At 47.3% G+C, this 19,746-nt stretch overlaps 2 protein-coding genes across 2 annotated transcripts in view; one reads left to right on the plus strand and one right to left on the minus strand.

Annotated features, from left to right (window-relative positions):
- ASIC2 (acid sensing ion channel subunit 2) overlaps positions 1-19,746 on the plus strand; it is a 1,206,795-nt gene that overhangs the window by 69,820 nt on the left and 1,117,229 nt on the right. The gene's annotated exons all lie outside the window — the stretch shown is intronic.
- On the minus strand, positions 18,259-19,096 carry LOC122694391 (60S ribosomal protein L7-like). Its single transcript, XM_043903063.1, has one exon. The coding sequence runs from the start codon at positions 19,073-19,075 to the stop codon at positions 18,329-18,331; it is 747 nt and encodes a 248-aa protein (XP_043758998.1). The 5' UTR covers positions 19,076-19,096; the 3' UTR covers positions 18,259-18,328.

Genomic DNA, 19,746 nt, shown 5'->3' on the forward strand with positions numbered 1-19,746 from the left:
ACAGCATCGTGGAAAGCTAATTAATATTGCAGAGATGAAGGATGTGGTGTTGCCAGTCTCAGCTCTCTGCTGAGAGCAAACCACTTACAATGAAACCCGCCAGCTTGGCTATTTAGAAGAAAAAGGATTTATTTATCAACAAGAGGGAATACAACCCTTTTATAATGCAGCCACCAGCCCGTCTTTGATGGCGCTGCCAGCTTCAAACCCCAGGTGCCTGCAAAGAGGCCAAGAGGAGAGTGGATTCATGCTGCAAAGACTGACAGCATGGAATCGCTTGGTCCAAGCTGATCTTGTCCACCGTGCCCCTGGGGCTCCAGAGCTCTGGCCACCTGGCCACACCTTAACCCTCGTCTCCTGATGGCCTCCCCCATGGCACCTACGGTTTGGTACTGCCAATGGAAAGAGCTGTGGAGCAGGAGCCAGGGGTTAACAGGACTGGAAGAGCCAAGAGATCATTCTGCATTATGATCCCATTTTACATATGAGGAAACTGACGACCCAGAGTAGGACATGAGTTAAGAGTTATTCGAGGCTACATAGGCCACACCCACCCAGGACCTCGAACAATTGAATGTGCTTTCCTCCAGGAAATTTCTCGGTTGTTATCACTGCATGTGGTTGCTTAATCCCTCAGAGTCATTATTACATTGAACGGTAAACAGTTGCCTATCCCAGGATAACCTAGTATTAGTCACTGAGTTGTATCTGACTCTTTGCGACCCCGTGGACTTGTAGCCTGCCAAGCTCCTCTATCCATGGGGTTCTCCAGGCAAGAATACTGGAGTAGGTTGCCATTCCCTTCTCCAGGGGATCTTCCCGACCCAGGGATTGAACCTGTGTCTTCTGCATTGTACAAAGACCTTTCCCAGCATGAGTGTCTCAAAGCAGAAACCCTGTGGTTTTTCATTCTCTGCATTTGTAGAGCCTAGAACAGTACTCCGTACATGGTGGAGAATTAATATTCATTAAATTAATTAACTCATACATAGAATTGATGGCATTGTGGTTTCCTCTCCTATGTCTTATGATAAAATGGATTCAGTGGAGGCAATTCCCAGTCAGATGGACTCATGGACTTTGGGAATAATTTGCAAGGTTGAACTAAAGCACGTTACCTTTAGCAATCACTTTATGACCCCGAGTCATGCTGAAACCACACTGGCCGCCTTGAGTTTGAATTGCAGCATCCTCACTGACTCTGTCGCCTTCTGCCTCGGTTACTTCATTTGTGGTGTCATCATCATCGTTAGCCTGATGGGGATGTTGCGAGGATCACCTTGGATCCTATGCCCAGTGCGGTGTAGTGCAGTGGTTAGAGGTGCGTCCATGGTGTGCAGCCTGTCACAGCTGTGACCAGTCTCACCGGGCTTTGTGGGGCTTATGGCAGGTCATCTACCCAGTGCTTCCTGTCTGAAGATGGAAGACAGAGATAAGAGCTCCCAAGGGCAAAGTCAAGGTGGCAAGTCCCAAACCAGTTCCAGGAAACAAGGAAGTGGTCAGATAACAGGAGTCTAATCACAGAGCCCAAGCAGAGTGGCTTGGGTGTAGGGCACGGGGAAAACCAATTGAAAAAGTGATGGTCAGGGTGAATGACAACATCTCATTTGTGTGTGGAGTCAGGCTAGGAAATGTTCACAGCAGCAATTTGTAAGAAAGAGACTATGAGGAAAACCTCTGTCTATTAACAGGACTAAGCAAATGCATTGTGAGGTCCTCAAATAATAAGAGTTTCAGCAGAGAAAAGTGATCAACTAGAGCTGCACATGTCAACATGGATGAATCATGCAAACACAACACTGAATGAACAGCAAGCTGAGAAAAGTACACTTGTTTTATATACTTGTCAGGCTTCGCTGGTTGCTCAGATGGTAAAGCGTCTGCCTGCAATGCGGGGGACCCAGGTCCGATTCCTGGGTCGGGAAGATCCCCTGGAGAAGGAAATGGCAACCCACTCCAATACTCTTGCCTGGAAAATTCCATGCACGGAGGAGCCTGGTAGGCTACAGTCCATGGGGTTGCAGAGTCAGATATGATTGAGTGACTTCACTTCACTTGATGATACCATTTATATAAAGTTTGAAAACATGCATAACAATTCTGTGTATTGTTCGGGGATAAATAAACATGTAGTAAAAGTATAAAGTCATTCGTGGGAATGATGAAGTCTAAATTCCAGATTCAGATGATTCCTGGAGGAGGGGAGGGGTGTGGTCATGAAGAGGCATGTGGTCAGGGGGTGGGGGCTTCAGCTGCATCAGCAATGCCTTATTTTCTAATCTGGGTGGTAGGTGCATGGCTGCTTACCACATTATTATTTTTGCTTTTTTTAAATGTGTCTCAAATATTGCATAATATTTTTTTTTTTTTTCAAAAAGCTGAGTGAGTGAGGCAAATGACATGGTTTAGGAAAGGAGGGTCTACAGTCTACCCTTACTGCCTCTAGTCAGCTAGGCATCAGACTTGGGGATCTTCTCAAAGCCTTGCTCAGAGATGTAAAACAGGATGGCTCTTAAAGGTCAGCCGCTGGCTTGGTCAGCTCCTGCTCTGCTCTTCCCTGGTGCAAAGCAATGACTTTGGAAAAGAAAAATATGGTTGGGACTCATGCCTGCCTGAGTGCATGCGTGCTAAGTTGTTCAGTCGTGTCCGACTCTTTTCGACCCTATGGACTGTACCCTGCCAGGCTCCTCTGTCCATGGGATTCTCCAGGCAAGAATATGGGAGTGGGTTGCCATTTCCTCCTCCAGGAGAATCCTCCTAACCTAGGGATCAAACCTGCATCTCTTGTGTCTCCTGCGTTGGCAGGCAGGTTCTTACCTGGGAAACCCTATGCTCTCCTGGGTACTGTTAGGCTACTCTGAAGTCCCCCAACTTTCTCCCTCTGGGGAAAATCTGTCTTGTGGCCAAATAAGCCGGATAGGGGAGAGTCTGGGTGGTCAAGGCAGCCACCTATTTGGGGAGCCTCTGCTGTCTCAGGCTGAGAGTCCGAGGTGCAGTCAGAATGGGGAGTGAGCACGGGGACAGCAGGACGTCGCTGAGGCTCTGCAGGATGTTGGCAGAGTTTGGAGGTATCTTAGCCCACCAACAGTACTCCTTTCTGCTCCTGTTTGAGTCACTCTCTAAAGAAACAAAATGTAGACTCCGCCCAAGCTTGAGCTGAATTGAGATGTGAATGAAGGTTTTCCTAATGGAGGGAAGGTGAGCCCTTTTTAATGTTTATGCACACCTGGTTGTCACCTTGATCTTTAGAAAGCCCTTGGAATTGGTTGGGGGAGCTACTGATAACTCAATGCCTTATTGCTCACTGTTTGGCATGTTCGTACATGTCATAGTGTACCCTCCATGAGGGCAGGCATGACGTCTACCCTCATAGCATTGCATTCCAGAACCAAGGACAGTGCCTTGCAGAGAGCTGGCCCTTCAGGGGTTGAATACATGAATGGGTGTCTGCATACTATGTGTATGGGCTGTGGGGAGAAGCAGCAGCATATCCCCTATGCTTCTGCCTTCAGAACCTTCTTTCTTTGGAGGAGGCAAGTCCTGGAGTAGAGGAGGAGTGCAGGTTGGGGCCCAGCTTAACCACTCTGCCCTTCTGAGTATTTCCTTGTCTGCATGCACACTGGCATGGTTATCAGAAGGCCTGATTCTGAGTGCTGTGTGCTTCATGTTATACACTATAGCCTCTCACCCATCAAAACACCAGGTCTGTGGCTGACTTCTTGAATGACCTTGGAAAGGTCACTCCCCTTGGAAATAGGACAGATACTGTGCTTCTCAGCTTGCTTTCCTCCTAGGGGGCATTTGGAAATGTATAGGGACATGTTTGATTGTCACTGGATGCTAAGACTCTTTGACAGGCAAGAAAGCCCCACATAAGGAGGAATGGTTCCCCCTAAAGTACCAGCAGTGTCTTTAGTGAAAAACATTGTTAGGCTCAGTGGAGACCCTTCCAGCTAGGAGCTGGTCTGTCAAGCATAGCCCTGTGCTGTGACATAGCTCTGGTTGGAGGCCTGATGTGTGAGGTTAGTGAGCTTAATAACATTGTGCTGGGGGAGCTAGGACAGGTGGGAATGGGCAGACCTGGGAGCTGCTAGGTGTCAAGGGTGGAATGGCTTGGTGCAGCCTATGACTCCTGGGCTCTCCAGAGCCAAGCATTAGAGGGTGATCTGGATGGATCACCCTGGAGTTGTGAGGTAAAGGCAGGTAGAGGCCACAGGGCAGCTGAGCAAGGGGAGGGCAGGTCTCAAAAGCTGTAAGATCACAGTGCAGCCGGCAGGATGAAACAAGCCATTGAAAAGAGCGGTTTGCTGTGATCTGCTCCGTGGCAAATGGGGGCTAGGGGCCTGGGGCTGAACAGGGAGTCGAGGGAGGCATATTTTAAGGTCTAGAATCAATACTGCATCTGTCCCTTTTAAATTCAGTTCCTTCTTCCAGTAAATCAAGTTGAGCTTGAGTGTAGGTGCTTGTCAGGGTCTGCAAAGAGCCTTTGGCTCGTCAATTTCCATCGCAAAGGCAGGCAGTTTGAGGGAATCAGATAATTACTGAGCCCTTTTTAGCATCTACACACACCTGGCTGTCACCCTGATCTTTAGAGAGCCCTTGGAATTGAGTGGAGGAGCTACTTGTAAAGCAGTGCATTATTGCCCTGTGTTTGGCATGTCCGTACATGTCATAGGGGGCCCTCCATGAGGGCATGCACAGTGTCTGCCCCTTCACTGTATTCCAGCACCAAGGACAGTGCCTTGTGGAGAGCTGGCCTTTCATTGGTTAAATGGATGAATGGGTCCATTTGGGCCACGGAAAGAAGAAGCATATCCACTTATACTTCTGTCTTCAAACATTCTTTCTGTTGGAGGAGATAAGGCATGGAATAGAGGAAGGAGTATAGGTTTGGGGTCAAGCTGTCTGTATGGTACACCTGGATCAACTAGTTTACCAGCTCTGTGACCTGGCTGATTATGTAAGTTTTCTAAGCCTCATCCGGTAGCAGAAATGATGCTAGGAAAGGATTTAGTGAGTTAATGCATGTAGTACTTAGCACATGGTACATAGCAAGTGTTCAGTAAATGGAAATTATTGAGGACACAGCCAATATGTTGCCAGGGTGTATACCTGCATGAAGCAGGTGACTTCCCTGGATCAGGGACTCTCTGGCATTTGTTCAGACACTGGTCTGTGACAGCATTTTCCTCAGTCCACAGCAAAAGGAACAGAATGTGGACCATGCATGTCACTTAAAAGACCATCCTTTTATGTGAGATTTTCTTCTTTATTGGTCTTCCCTAGTGGCTCAGATGGTAAAGAATCTGCCTGTAGTGCAGGAGACTGAAGTTCAATCCCTGGGCAAGGAAGATCCCCTGGAGAAGGGGATGGCTACCCACTCCAGTATTCTTGCCTGGAGAATCCCATGGACAGAGAAACTTGGGCTATAGTCCATGGGGTCGCAAAGAGTTGGACATGGCTGAGCGACTAACACTTTCTTCCTTATTGCTTTTAATTTTGATGTAAAAATATCTTTGTTTCATGATGTGATGATGAACTTAGAAGGGAAGCTTTAAAACTATATCCTCATGTGGCAAAATAAAAGTTTGTGACCAATGCTGTTCCTCCATTAAAAAAAAAATTCTGAATGTGAAATCCCCATGCCCTGAGACCCCCAGTATAACTGATTCTGATGTTGTTCTCATCTGAGGGCGGTGGAATAGATGGTAAGTGTAGGGGGTTTGGAGAGTAGAGGGGGCAAAGGCCTCTCTTGGTCTGGTCCTTGAGAAGGCTCCCTAAGGCAATGGGAAGAACTTGAACATGGCCTTCAATATGGCAGGATTTGTGTTGGCAGGTAAGTGACATTCTAGGTACTGAGTACTCTTTGAGCAAAGGCCCAGGAATAGACATGAGCCAGGGTATAGGGGTTGAAATGGAGAGTGTGGGTCATGGAGAAGCAAACATGGGCCAGAAAGCCACTAGGGTTTCTTAAGCAGGGGCATGCCATTCTGAAAGTGGGGTTAAAGATGGAAGGTAAGTAATTTATTGAGGTCCTCTGATTATTTCTCATACTCACTGCTACCCTGGCATAAATGCATAAGCATTTATGTGCATGCTAGGTCACTTCAGTCATGTCTGATTCTTCGTGACCCTATGGACTATAGCCCACAAGGCTCCTCTGTCCATGGGATTCTTCAGGCAAGAATACTGGAGTAGGTTGCCATTTCATTCTCCAGGGGATCTTCCCGACCCAGGGATCAAGCCTGCATCTCTTACATCTCCTGCATTGGCAGGCAGGTTCTTTACTGTGAGCACCACCTGGCAAGCTGCCCTGGACCTATTCCCAAATGATGTAGAAGAATAAGGAAGCTGATAGAAATAAAACAGTGCATCATGGGTCATATAATGGTTGGTTACAGAACCAAGAATGCATTCCAGAATGTTCAGATTCAAGAACCTTTGAGAACTAGGAATTAAATTTAGATGGAAAGAGATACAACAAATCCTGATGAGTGAACTGTTAGGACTTGAGAGATGCAAGTAGGAACTCCAGTGGGAATTAAATGATACAGTCCCTCCCTTTGGAAAGGACTTTGATACAGTATCATTCTCATCACTGGTCAGGGGTCCATCTGAGGTGGCAAGATAGTGTCTTGGGCATGAACAATGCCCAGCATGGTGCCTGAGTAAACCCATATTACCCAATAGATCCCATCTTCCTCCTGTGAGAGCTGAGGGTTGGTTTTCCACCTTTATTCTGTGTCAGTAAATATCTCCCACCCCTGGGTTCTAAGGTAGTAACACTGGGGTGCTTCAAGGAAAACTAGATGTTTAGCAATCACTTGAAGGGGCTCTAGTGCAGTTGATTGCGGGACCACATTTAAAGATGATTTGCTCGAGAAGGGGGTGCATCTCTCCCTGAGTTCTGTGCCATTGTTCAGGTAGATGACACCAGGGTCAGGGGAACTAGGCAAAGTCTTCCCTAGGTACAGAATATTTGGGGCTCTTTTCAGGAGGGACAGGTGCTTCATTTGGGGATGGGAGGGCCTCCAATGAACAAGGACTACAGATAATGTGGTCCTTCCGGTTGATCCTGAAAACAGCCCTATAAAAGCTGTCAGCCAGACCTGCCTCATCCCTGCTATCACCAAAAGAGAGCAGCTGTGGGGCTAAATGAGCCCCTGCCAAGCCACAGAGGACCTGCTTTGCTGCTGACACATCCGATGATCCTGGACTGGGCTCTTCCCATCACTGTAATTCTGTCCCTCTATCGGAAAAGGAAAGGATTGGAGGAAATGAACCCTAAGGTACCCAGGCTCCCTAGATGCCTTTGTTAACGCACCACTTTCACAGAGGAAGAGATTAATGATAACATGGCCAAGATCATCCAGTTGGAAAGGGAGAGAAGCTGCCCATTTGTGGCCCTGGAGGGGGCTTGTCAGCGTGAGATTCGTCCTCCTTTCTCATCCTTTGGGGCTGTTGGGGAGGGTGTTTTGGGAGTGTTTTGGGTTTAGAGCCAGGAAAGCTGGGCTGCTGTGGCGTACGGCTAGAGAACCACGGTGCACATGGCCACCGTGGTGTAACTCTGAGGACGCAGTTGACATTGCAGCCTGTGAATGGCACCCCTGGGGTTGTGTGATCAACACTGAGAGCCTGATGGTAGTGCCTTTGGGTGCAGTATTCTTGCCTGGAGAATTCCATGAGGAGCCTGGCAGACCAGAGTTGGACATGACTGAGCAACTAACACATACACACACACACACTTTTCCCTACCTTGCCCTATATGTAAGAAGTCGGAGATATCCTTGGGGATTCAGGTGGAAGGGAAGATGCTTTCAGTTCTGTAGGGAGTCAGAGATCAGGATTTTTCTGAGAAGTGCAGCTTATCCCACCCTTCTTCCAAATGGATGGCCTGTTTTCTGCCACCCAGGCCTGGATGTGACCTGATGAGCAGAAGAGCAGGCATGGAAAAACCCATATGTCAATCCATGCCCAGCCTGCCTTGCACAATCCTAGGAGCATCTTTCTAAATTCTGTGCCTAAGGTGACTCATTGACCTCACCCTGGTTCCAGCCTTGCAACACTGAGCCCACCTGTGAAAGCACCTATTAGGGCATCAGCTCTGTAATAGATATTGGGGTACAAAAATCAATAAAATAAGGCCTTCCTCACCTGAACAGACAGTTGGAGAGACCAACAGGAAACACAGTGATTTTAGTTAGCCATGAGATTGTTTCAGTGGGGTGAGAGGAGGCCCCCTGGGGCAACAGGGGAGGCATCTGGTCTACCTGGGGAGACTGGTAAGCCTTCCCAAAGAGATAGTCTTGGAGTTGAGACTTAAAAGGTTAGGGGAGGAGAAGTTTGAAGAGGGAGAGGGAGGTAGGAAGTGGCGTTCCATGCAGAAGGGACTACATGGATGCAGACACGGAGGCTAGAGAGAATGAGTGTTTAAAAATCCACTCATTGCTCAGTAGGAGCGAGATGAAAATTACATGGGCTGGGTGCTGGGGCGGGGGCGGGGCGGGGGGAGGGAATGGAAAGTGACCAGAGAGCCAAAGCATGACAGAGCCTGTATTCCATGCAAAGTGGTAAGAATTTCTGTCCTGAAAACCGTGGGGACCTGCTGAAGAATTTTGAGCAGGAAAGTGACATGATCAGAATTGCATTGTTAGAAATAGCACTCTGGCAGAAATGTGGGGAGTGGACTGAAGGCTTGGGAGCGTGAGGACTGAGTGAGCGGCTAGGAGGGGGTTGCAAGGGTTCAGGTGTGCGTGCTGAGGGCCCGGGATGAAAGGAGTCCTGCCTCGCTGCTCTCACTCCTCCCCCTGGCCCCTGGGAGGAAAAATGGCTTCGTGCCCTCCCTGGGTCTGGGTGGGCAGCCAGGGCAACTGCACTGATTGGGTGAGAGTGAGCATCTCCAGGAGCACAGGGGTGGCAACCAGAGGGGCTGTAACCCAGGACCCTCTGGCAGAAGCAGGGTCTCCCTGGGCTGAGAACAGATCCCTCCTTCTGAGCCGGGTCTGGAGCGAAGGAGGACTGCTTGGTCCACAGAAGGAGGAGCCCCGAGACTGCACTGGGAACTTCTTCCCAGCACTGAGCCCCTCTACTCACAGGTGAGAGGTACCAGACGGAAGGGGTGTGTGGAGACGGCTCCCTTTCCCCCTGGTTCCAGAGCCCCTTCTCCACATTTCTGTGGCAATCCCGTTGCTTTGCTTTCTTCACCCTTGCTTCCCAGCACCTCCAGGGGGGCTAGAGAAGGAGCTAATTACCTTGCTATAAATACCAGCCAGAAGGAGCTCTGAGGGCCCCAGACCTGGCTTCTCTTTTTCAGTGCCTTGCTGGTGGGTTGGGCAGTCCTGGATGGGGTTAGTCTACAAAGTAATCCACCGTATATTTCTAGGATGTGCCCACCTTCCCCTAATGAATGGAAACAGGCAGAGTGGGAAGAAGTTAGCAACCGCATCACAGACGTCCACAAAGTACCAGGCACAGTGCTAGGCTCCAGGAATTTAGGGGTGTATCAGAGCCTGGCTTTCAAGGAACCCCCTGTCTAGAGAGAAAGATAGGCCTGCAACAAATATCAGTGGTTCTGATGGGATGATGGCATGGGGGTGTCACCCAGGGAGCAGGGAGGAGCCATAGGTCTGCCTGCAGTAGAAATGGAGAGCTTTACAGAGAAGGTGGCCCATGTAGCTGAACCCTGAAAGATGGAGAGGGCCAGGAAGGCATTCCAGACAGAAGATGTGGGGCAGCAGAGGCAGGGTGGGAGTGTGTCCTGAGGGAGCAGAGCTGGCCCTCTGTACCACTGACCCAAGACTTCCTGGAGGAAGGAAGGATTTGGGCTCCAAAATGCAGCTAGGATCTGGCTCTGTGAGTCCTTGAGTCCGGCCTCCTTGGGTCGCCGTTGGGAACCACAGAAGGCTTTTGGGCAGCCAGGTGGCCTGATCAGATGTGTGCTTAGGGAAGATCACTCCAGAGAGAGACTGAGATGCCCTCCCCGCTGGTCACTTAGCTTCATTATCTCAAAAAGGCAGCCTTCAGGGGCTGGAGCTCATAGGAGGTGATGGCAATGGGCAAGGAATTACAATGAAGGCGCAATTAACATCTCACAAACAGAAGCGAAATGCAAACACCTCACTGGAAGAGTGGAATTATGCGCAGAAAAAAAAAAAAATCCTTCCCCTAATAGCTCTCCGACTTTCATTAGTTCTGACAGTGAAGGCTGCATCTCTGTGTGTTCCATGGCAACCGTTTCCAGGAAGAGCGATGCCAAGAGGAGCGCAGGTTCTGAAGACTTTCAATCAGTCCGAAAGCTTAGCCAGACAAAACATCGCATCGCAGGCTTCGCAGCCTCCGTGGGCGCCGAAAGGGAAGGGTATGACGTGGGCAAACATTCCTCTTGGCTCTGGGGGTGACTTGAGCACAAGGAACATGAACGAGCACAGGCTGCCTCCCTCCGGGGCTGGGTCACAGGAGAGCTGCCCGGGGCCCGAGGTCCCCCGACTGCAGACTCGGGTCTTGTGGCTCCAGGCGAGGGTCGAGGCAGAGAAAGCAAAGTGTCATCCAGTGGATTCCCTGGCTTCCTCCCTGTCCCCTGAGAAGTACTCAGCTCTTTCTAAGTTGTGCATGTGCTGAATAGCACTGATAGAGGGAGAGAGCCAGGCTCTGGAGCCTGGTGGCTCGGATCTGAATTCTAGCCTTTCTCTTACTAGCTGAGCCATCTCCATCAGCTTACTTGGCGACTGGGGTTCAGCCCCTTAACTATCCCCACATAGTCAGGAGGGCCAACGACACAGCCTGTGGACAATGCCAGGCTCTAGAATTGCTCATAGTGGGTGCTGACTGAGTGAACCTCATCCTGTTCATGTTTAGGGTTCAGTGAGGTGCTGTGGATGACGAAAGTGGCTCAGACTCTACATTCTGGCTGGGCTTCCTGTAATAGTTGCCACCTGCTCTCTCCTCCTCCGCCCTCCCCCCTTCTCAGGCAACCCTCGTATGCCCTCTCCAGTCCTCTTCTCCCACTCTGTAGTATTTCAAGGATGGTGATGGCGTGGGATAAAAGCAAATGGGTTTGCGCTTGGCCTCTGGGACTTGGATGGATGAGCTGGTTTGGTGCCTTTGGCTCTGTCTCGGCTCCTGACAAAGTGCATGGATGGGGTGGGGGCGATGGAAGCAAAGGCATGGGAAGGCAACTTATAAATACTCAGTGCCCTTCAAGCTCCTGCTTTCACTGCAAGAATCCATATTGAGGGCCTCCGTGTTCTGAAGCTCTGGTCCTTGGGATGCGTCAATGAACACAACAGACAGAGACCTCTGCTTTCAGGAAGTTTCCCTATCCTGAGAGAGACTGGTCATATGCAAAATACACCATGAAAGGTGGATACAAAGTTAGAAAGTGATAAGTGCTTAGGAAAAAAAAAAAACCCCAGGCAGGGCAGGGAGAAGGGTTGGAAGTATCAGTGTGCGGGGTGGATTGGTATTTTCAAAGTAGTGGGGGCACATTAGATCTCATTGAGAAGATGGCATTTGAGCAAAGACTTGGAGGTAAGGGTGTCTGGAGGAAGAGAACTAGGGAACAGCCACAGCAAAGGCTCAGAGGAAGACGTATGACTGGCATATTCGGGAATAACAAGACGGACTGTGTGGCTGAGTGGAGAGAAATGGATGTCCCATGGTAATAGGGACTAGAATGGGTGGGCTAGAGTTGACTTAGCTTTACGGTGTCCTGAGTACTGCCAGGAGTTGGGAGGGTCTAATGGTGATCAACCCTACATTTTCTCTGACTCCCTACTCTAATCAGCCAGAACAACTAGATTTTAAAAATTAGTCTATGTATTGAAGCTCAGTGTAATATTTTATTTAAATAAAGCCTTTGGCAACCTGAAAAGGACTTGAAAAATTGAGTCTTGCAATAATGGGAGAAATGGAACCTCAGAAAGGACAAGTGATTTACCCAAGGCCACACAGCAAATTCAGTAGAAGAAATAGAAGTCAGACCCAGGGCATCTGGAGAAGGCACTTTGCTGTTATCTGTATCGGAGCCATGGGGTGTCTTGGGAGCTGGCTGAAGCCTGAGACACACATAGTCCACACCGGATCCTGACAACTGGTTCCCCATAGATTCCTTCACTTCAGCTCACTTGAGTCTGCATGACTTTTCTCAGGCTGTTGCCTTCTCCTCTTACAAACACACGTGGCCCTCCTCAGTTCAGTATCTACCTCCTCTATGAAGCCACCTCCTGCTTAGCTGAGCCCTCAGCGCATCTTTCTGTGAAATTTTTACAGCAATTTGAGCCATAGCATCTCTGAAACAAGTCCTGCTGTCTTTTTAAGCCAGTGTTTCCTGCTCTGTAAGTGCTGAGGCAAGTTGCCTGCTCATAGGGTTTAGGCTAGGATGGAGGTTCATAATATATGTAATACCTCAGGATATGATCTGGCACAAAAGAGCTGGCCAAGGAATGTTTATTAAGTAAGTAAATCACACCAGCCTATGGAGAAGTACTTTTCCATGGACCTACTGGCTCTGTCCACAAAGGGAAGGCGTCTGAGCCCAGAGGTCAATAGTATGGGCTTTGAAATAAAAAAGATCCAGGTTCAAATCAAATTGCCTAAGATACTAGAACCTCAGTGTCTGTATCTACTAAATGGCAATAATACCTGCATTGGGGGATTATTATTGTTGTTCTTCAGTTACTAAGGCATTCAACTCTTTGCAGTGCTATGGGTGGCAGCAAGCCAGGCTTCCCTGTCCTTCACTATCACAAACTCATGTCCATTGAATCGATGATGCCATCCAACCATCTCGTTCTCTGTCTCCCCCTTCTCCTCCTGCCCTCAATCTTTCCCAGCACCAGGGTCTTTTCCAGTGAGTCAGCTCTTCACATCAGGTGGCCAAAGTATTGGAACTTCTTCAGCATCCATCCTTCCAATGGATATTCAGGGTTGATTTCCTTTAGGATGGACTGGTTTGATCTCCCTGCAGTCCAAGGGCCTCTCATGAGTCTTCTCCAGCACCATAGTTCAAAAGAATCCATTCTTTGGTGCTCAGCCTTCTTTATGGGATTATTATGGAGATGAAATTGTATAAATGCTCAGTAGTACTTGTTTAGCCCCTTGGGCCAGATGAAGCCCTACTGGGATTAGAGGAGTCCCAGGCAGTGGTTCTCACACTTGAGTGTGTTTCCCCATCAGGGACTTGTTAAAATATGGATAGCTGGTTCCCATCCCTCAGAGCTTCTGATTCAGTAGATCTGGGGTGGGACCAGAGATTGCACTTTTAACACATCCCCCGGTGAGGTGATGCTGCTTGTCCTGGGGTCACTCTTGAGAGCCAGTGTCTTCCACCAAGATGAGAGCCGTGGAAAGAGAAGGGACTGAAGATCAGGTATAGGCTTGATGTGCAGCCAGTCCAGATGGGGAGATGTAAATCCCAAAGGAGACCTACTCTCCAGGCCAGGGAGTCAGCTGACTTCCCACACCTGGGTGACCAGCTGCCCTCACTGGAACTCCATGGCCTGCACAAAGATTCATAGTCCAATGAAGAAGCAGCCTACATAGAACTCCTTCCCCTCCTTCTATCTCATTCTTATTTCTTCCAACTGGATAACTTCTGGCCTCTGGATATACCAAAATAGAGTGAGTTATAAGATGCTAATGGAGATGAGCAAGAAACTAGAAAACCAGATAGAGATGAAGCTAAAATCAGTGTTTCTAGATTTGGAATCCCCACCCTTGCTCCTCCCTACCCCCCCACCCCCCTGTAATTTCTCAAAGATAGCAGTCACCCTGGGAGCATTCTAGGTCCCCAAGATGTTAAAATAGTCCCATGAAAATGAATAGGTTCTCTATTAGCTACACAATAAAATCTATGGATTTCGACCTACATTCAGATCTTGTATGACTTCCATCCTCCTATACTAGCCAACCATTAAATATCTAACTTTTCCTAGTCCCTATACTTCCTTCTTAAGTTTTTGCTCTCGCCTTCCTTCCAGCTGAACTGTCCTCCTTCCAATAAGCTCCTAACATCTGTCTCTATTTTCAGTGTTCTAAATCAGGGGATAGCAAATTGCCAAATATAGCCCACTGCCTGTTTTTGTTGGTAAAGTTTTATTGGAACATGGACACACCCATTCATTTCTGCATCCTCTATGGCTGCTTTTGTGCTGCTATGACAGAGCTGAGTAGTTGTAACAGAGACCATCTGGTCTGCAAAAGCTAAAATATTGGCTGTCTGGCTCTTCATGAGATAAGTTTTCTGACCCCTGTTCCAAGGGCAATGTCATTTTCTCAATGAAACCTTAATGGATCCCACCAAGTAACATTTATCTCACTTTCCCCCCAAACCTCCTAGTTCTTCCCTCTATGATTATATTACTTGTCATAATGGTTTTCTGTGTACATATATATATATATATATTTTTTTTTTTTTTTCCACTGAATCTCTTTGCGAGGGCATACAAAGTTACATTGAAAGACATTCCTTGAAGTCATTTGCAAAGTTCCAAAAGTAGGAAGCAACCTACAATGTTCAAGAGTAGAAAAAAGGCCAAATAAACTATGGTATAGCCTATGAGGTATTGCTATATAGCAAATAAAATCAGTTTCTCAAGAATATCTAATGTTTGGGGAAAAATTGTCCATCACATAAAAATTTTTTAGAAAAGGTTCTAACAGTAATACAAGCCTACTTTGTAAGTTAATAAATAAATATACAAATTATTAAGACTTGAAGGAAATCTGTAAAAATCTTATTCTTCTCTGGGTAGAGGTTTATGGTTGACTTTCATTTTGTTATTATCTTAGTTTACATATTGTTCACAATAAGGATATATTACTTTTAAAACTGGGGGAAATCACTTCTTGGCCTTTTGGCTAAGATCAAGTGTAAAACTGGGGGAAAAGTCCAACTTATTAACACACTAGCCCCTGACTCTCTTTTGGCTTCACCACATTCTAACACTGTGGCCTTGAAAATTCACCTAGCCTCAGTTTCTTATCTCTACACTATGGGGAAGTACAGCTTTCTCTGGAAAAGACCCTGATGCTGGGAGAAATCGAGGGCAAGAGGACAAGGGGGTGACAGAGGATGAGATAGTTGGATGGTATCACTGACTCAGTGGACGTGAGTCTGAGCAAACCCCAGGAGATAGTGAAGGACAGGGAAGCCTGGCCTGCTGCAGCCCATGGGGTTACAAGGAGCTGGACACAACTTAGCAACTGAACAAGCAACGCTTTTTTTTCCGCAAGGTTTGTTGAATTTTTGAAACAGTCTAGCAATCTCCAACATGCCCTTCTCACCAGCATGCTGAAGCATCTGGGCCATGGTGGTGAGATGGGGGGAGTCTGGGAGTTTCCACGGGACCCGAGTTGGCACCTTGAGATCGAGGCGGAGCTGTGATGGAGCAGAATAGTGCTAAGGCTGCCTTGAAGTCCAGGGACAGCACATGGTTTCGCAGCCCAGCATGAGGATGTCTGCCATGAAAGGGGCCTGGTCCCCGAAGCCCCCAGCATCATTGGTCCGATGCCACCATGCCTTTGCGTTTCATTTTAACCCTGAACTTGCCATTCCGGCCGGGGTGGTTTGGGGCCTGCCCATCCGCGTTTGCCACCCTCTGCTGTTTTCTCACTGCCTCTCGTCAGTCTGTTTGCCATTTGCTTTTTCCTTCCAAGTCACACCTTCATACTTCCACTGAAGTCTATTACTTTTTTTTTTTTTTTTTTACCAGAATCTTTCTGTTCCTTCCTGACTTGCTGAAAAATGTCTTTACTTGAGCCTACGAGTAACATTTTTTCTGCATTCCTTTCTCCCATCTCTTTCTCCTCCTCTTCTGTTGTCAGCATCCTTATTATTATCCCCTCACCCAATTATCAAGATAACTGAGGGAAGGCAAGAGTAGATGATGGAGATCAGCAAAGAGCTTGGTCAGTTGGACTCAGGTGGTGGCAGTGGAGATGGAGAACAGTGGCTAGGTTGTGCTAGAAGGAGACAGACTCCACTGAAGTTACATATGGTGGAGATGAGGGCCAGAAAGGGGCTATGATACACCCCAAGTGACCAAGGGACAGCTCAGGGAGTCTAGTTCTGTGTTCTTGCAATTTCTGGGTATATCCCAGTACCTGGATATGTCACTCATCTGCCATGGCCCTTCCTTCCCCCCTCCCCAGGGATGTGGACATGTTCTCCACATTCTGTGTGCTCCCCAGGGATGTGGAGATGTTGACCTACTTCACCCTATGCCCCCGCCAGGGTGGTGTCTTTAACAAGGGCCTCCACATACCCAAGAAGCCAAGAGGGTACCCTTTGACTTCTGGACTTTGGAGAAACCTGTCACACCTGCCTCTGGCTTGAGAACTTGGCATTTCAGGGAATTCATTGAGGACTGGGCCATAAAGTTAGAGGGGTATGTTTTGGATTGGGGGCAATGGGGACAACTGTCATTAATTAGGTCAGTTGCTTATCAGCTCTGTAAGAGTGGAATAGCAGACTCTGCCTCTGTGGTGCTGTCCCCAAGCTTAGTGGGACATCAGAGCCCTTAGCCCATGAGAATACCTGACGAGCAAGGTGGGCCTCACGGATTAAGCAATGAACTAGTGCAGGAGGAGATTAGCATTTGCTGAGCATGAACCATCGTGGTTTGTGAACTGCTTGTGAGTCCTTGGTGTGTTGAGTCTCATGGCCTTGTGTATCCTGCATGGTGTGATGGTGAATGGCAATCCTTCCTGGGAGCAGGTATCCAGCCCTGATGTCTCCATGCCATGCAGGACTCTGGAGGCCTGTGGAGCTCTCCTCTAGCTCTTGGCTTTCTTGGTAGAGAGATGTGAAAGCCCCACCTTAATGTGGCTACAGAAAGGTTACGCCCCAGCTCTGATTTCCTTTTTTTCTAAGATTTTTTTTTAATGCAGATCATTTTAAAAGTCTTTATTGAATTTGTTACCATGTTGCTTCTCTCCTTGGACTATGTGAATTAACCTTCTCTGGCTGCTAGAAAGTACCATGAGGATATGCAACTGTGGCTTAAGAGGGAGGGATAATCACATACCTGAGTGGGTGGAGCTTTGAAAGGTCTCCACCAGAGCTACCTTGAATCTTCCCTGCAACCTGATCATCTCTTTGGGGATGCTCCCAGCTCCGTCTTGCTCAAGTACCCATCAAGCCTGTGAACTGGGGAATTTATGCCAAGCAAAGGTGGAAATTGCTTTGCAAACTTTCCTGGGCTTAAGCTTATTATTCCCAGACTGTCCAAGGTTTACAGGTGTCATCTATCAGATCCCGTTTTCTACAGCTCAGTCAGTACACCTACTGTGGGGGCAAATCCCATTGCCATTGAAAAAATTAGGAGATTGAGTCCCAGGGAGATTCAATAATTTTATTTGAGGTTAAATAGACGATTGATAGTTGTACTGGTATTCAGGCCTGAACTTAATTTCAAAGCCCCTGATTTTTCTTTTTTAGAATATAATTTTATTTATTTATTTATTTATTTTTAGCTATTCTAGGTCTTCACTGATGAGCTCTGGCTTTCTCTAGTCGGGGTGAGTGGGGGGCTACTCTTTGTTGCCATGCACAGGCTTCTCATTGCAGTGGCTTCTCTTGTTGCAGAGCATGGGCTTCTGTAGATGTGGTGTATGGGCTTGGTTAACCCTGAGGCATGTGAGAGCTTCCTGGATCAGGGATTGAACCTGTGTCCCCTGAATTGGCAGGCAGGCTCTTAACTACTGGACCACCTGGGAAATCCTAATTTTCCTACCTTTGAAGCTGTCCAGGGTCTTCATATCTTTCTGCAAAATGGTTACCCAGCCGCTTCTTGAAGACTTGCTATACTGGAAAACTCACTACCTCCCCAGATGGCCTGTACAGGTCAACGTCTTGCTTATGCTGATTAACAAGTGGCTGGTCTAGCTCTCACCATCTATCACCACTAACAAGTGGTGATCTTTGTCCTTCCTTTCCTCCCTTCTCTCCCTCTCACTTGACTTTGGATAGTTCTGTCTTGCCCTGGAGGGAGGGGCCCCTTGACTTCATTCAGGAAGGGCCCAGGTTGAAGATGCTGCTGGTCCTCAAGAAAATGACCTCGGCTGGGAGCTCTTTTCTCCTTCCCTGAGTTAACCAGTCCGTGATATGCCCCCTGGTAATTTTTTTTCTAGTTTCAAGGTTTATTTTCGAGGTACTATATTCAAGAAAGTGTAGATTTGCCATAGTAGAAATATAGGTGAGAGAAACAATAAAATGTCCATAGATATGTTCACACAATGATGGGCAGTTGATTTGTTTTGTTTTTTTTTTTCAATTTGTTTCAATTGTTTATTAACGGACCAGATTACAAAAATAATCCTGGTAGATACCTTAGTTCATCCTTCTAATAAGCCTGTTGATCTGGTCTTCCTTGTTGCCAGCATCTCCACCTTCTACAAAATGGGTGGTCTTTTTCTTCATTCCACCTCGTGGAGAAGACAATTTAAAGGGCCACAGGAAGTTGTTTGCTTCTTTGAAAAGTTTTCCAACAGTATAGATCTCATGAATCAGATCCTCCATGCAGATGATTCCGTATTTCCCAAGAGATCGAGCAATCAATGCATTGTCTGTCAGGGCAATTTGCTTTTTGTTGATTTTGCCATAACCACGCTTGTAGATCAATTCATTTACAGACTTCAGATTTGGGTACCCCCATGCAATGTATGGCTCCACAATTCTCAGCATGTTAATTGATGCCTTGTTGAGCTTCACAAAGGTGCCATTGAAGATCTGCCGGAGGCGAAGGAGCTGCAGCACCTTTCGAACCTTTGGGCTCACACCGTTGATACCTCTGATCCTGATGACAAATGCCAATTTGGGTTCCGTGGGTACATAGAAGTTGCCAGCTTTCCGTGCCATCCTAGCCATTCGAATTTCGGTTCTGTACATCTGCCTGTATTCCTTGTGGTAATGCTTAGCTTTTTCATAAATAAGCTTCCTCCTTGCCTTTCGAAGCATCTTTTGGGCAAACTTCTTTCTCAGGCGCTTGATCTTAAGCTCTGCGAAATTCTTTCGCTTTTTCTTAAGGGTTTCTGGCACAGCAGGAACCTTCTTTTTCTTCTCTTCTGCACCCTCCATGGTTCCAGCCGGGAAAGAGGCAGTTGATTTGTTTTATTGGAGTAAAATTGCCTTACAATGTGGTGTTAGCGCCTACCATACAATGAAGTGAATCAGCTCTCTGCACACATATATGCATCCCCTCTCTCTTGGACCTCCCTCCCACCTCCTCCCTGCCACCATCCCCCCCAAGGTCATCACAGAACACGAGCTGAGCTCCCTGTGCTATACACCCCCTTCCTACTAGCTGTCTATTTAACACAGGATGGTGTATTTGTGTTAGCCGTTATCTCCCAGTTCATCTCACCTTCCCCTTCTCCCCCTGTGTCCACATGTTCATTCTTTATGTTTGTGTCTCTATTGCTGCCCTGCCCTGGCAGTTGATTTTTGACAAATTTGCAACAAAAATGCCTTGGAGAAAAACCATAGTGTTTTCAATAAATGATACTGGATGAAGTGGGTTTCCTTATTCTCTTTAACAAGAATTCCAATCCATAATTTGCACCATAAATATACAACTCAAACTATATAATTTTATAAAAAAAGTATGTAGGAGGAAGCTTTTATGTCCCTGGGGTAGCAGTGATTTTTTAAATAAAACACCAAAAGCATAATCCATAAAAGAATAAATTGATGCAATGGATTTATTATAACTTAAAACTCCACATGTTAACACATAGGTGATTTAAAAA

Source organism: Cervus elaphus, chromosome 5 (genome assembly GCF_910594005.1).
Source record: "Cervus elaphus chromosome 5, mCerEla1.1, whole genome shotgun sequence".
Lineage (NCBI taxonomy): Eukaryota > Metazoa > Chordata > Mammalia > Artiodactyla > Cervidae > Cervus > Cervus elaphus.

Coding starts and splice junctions, on each gene's coding strand:
- LOC122694391 (XM_043903063.1), bottom strand. CDS start 19,075: ATGGAGGGTGCAGAAGAGAAGAAAAAGAAGGTTCCTGCTGTGCCAGAA.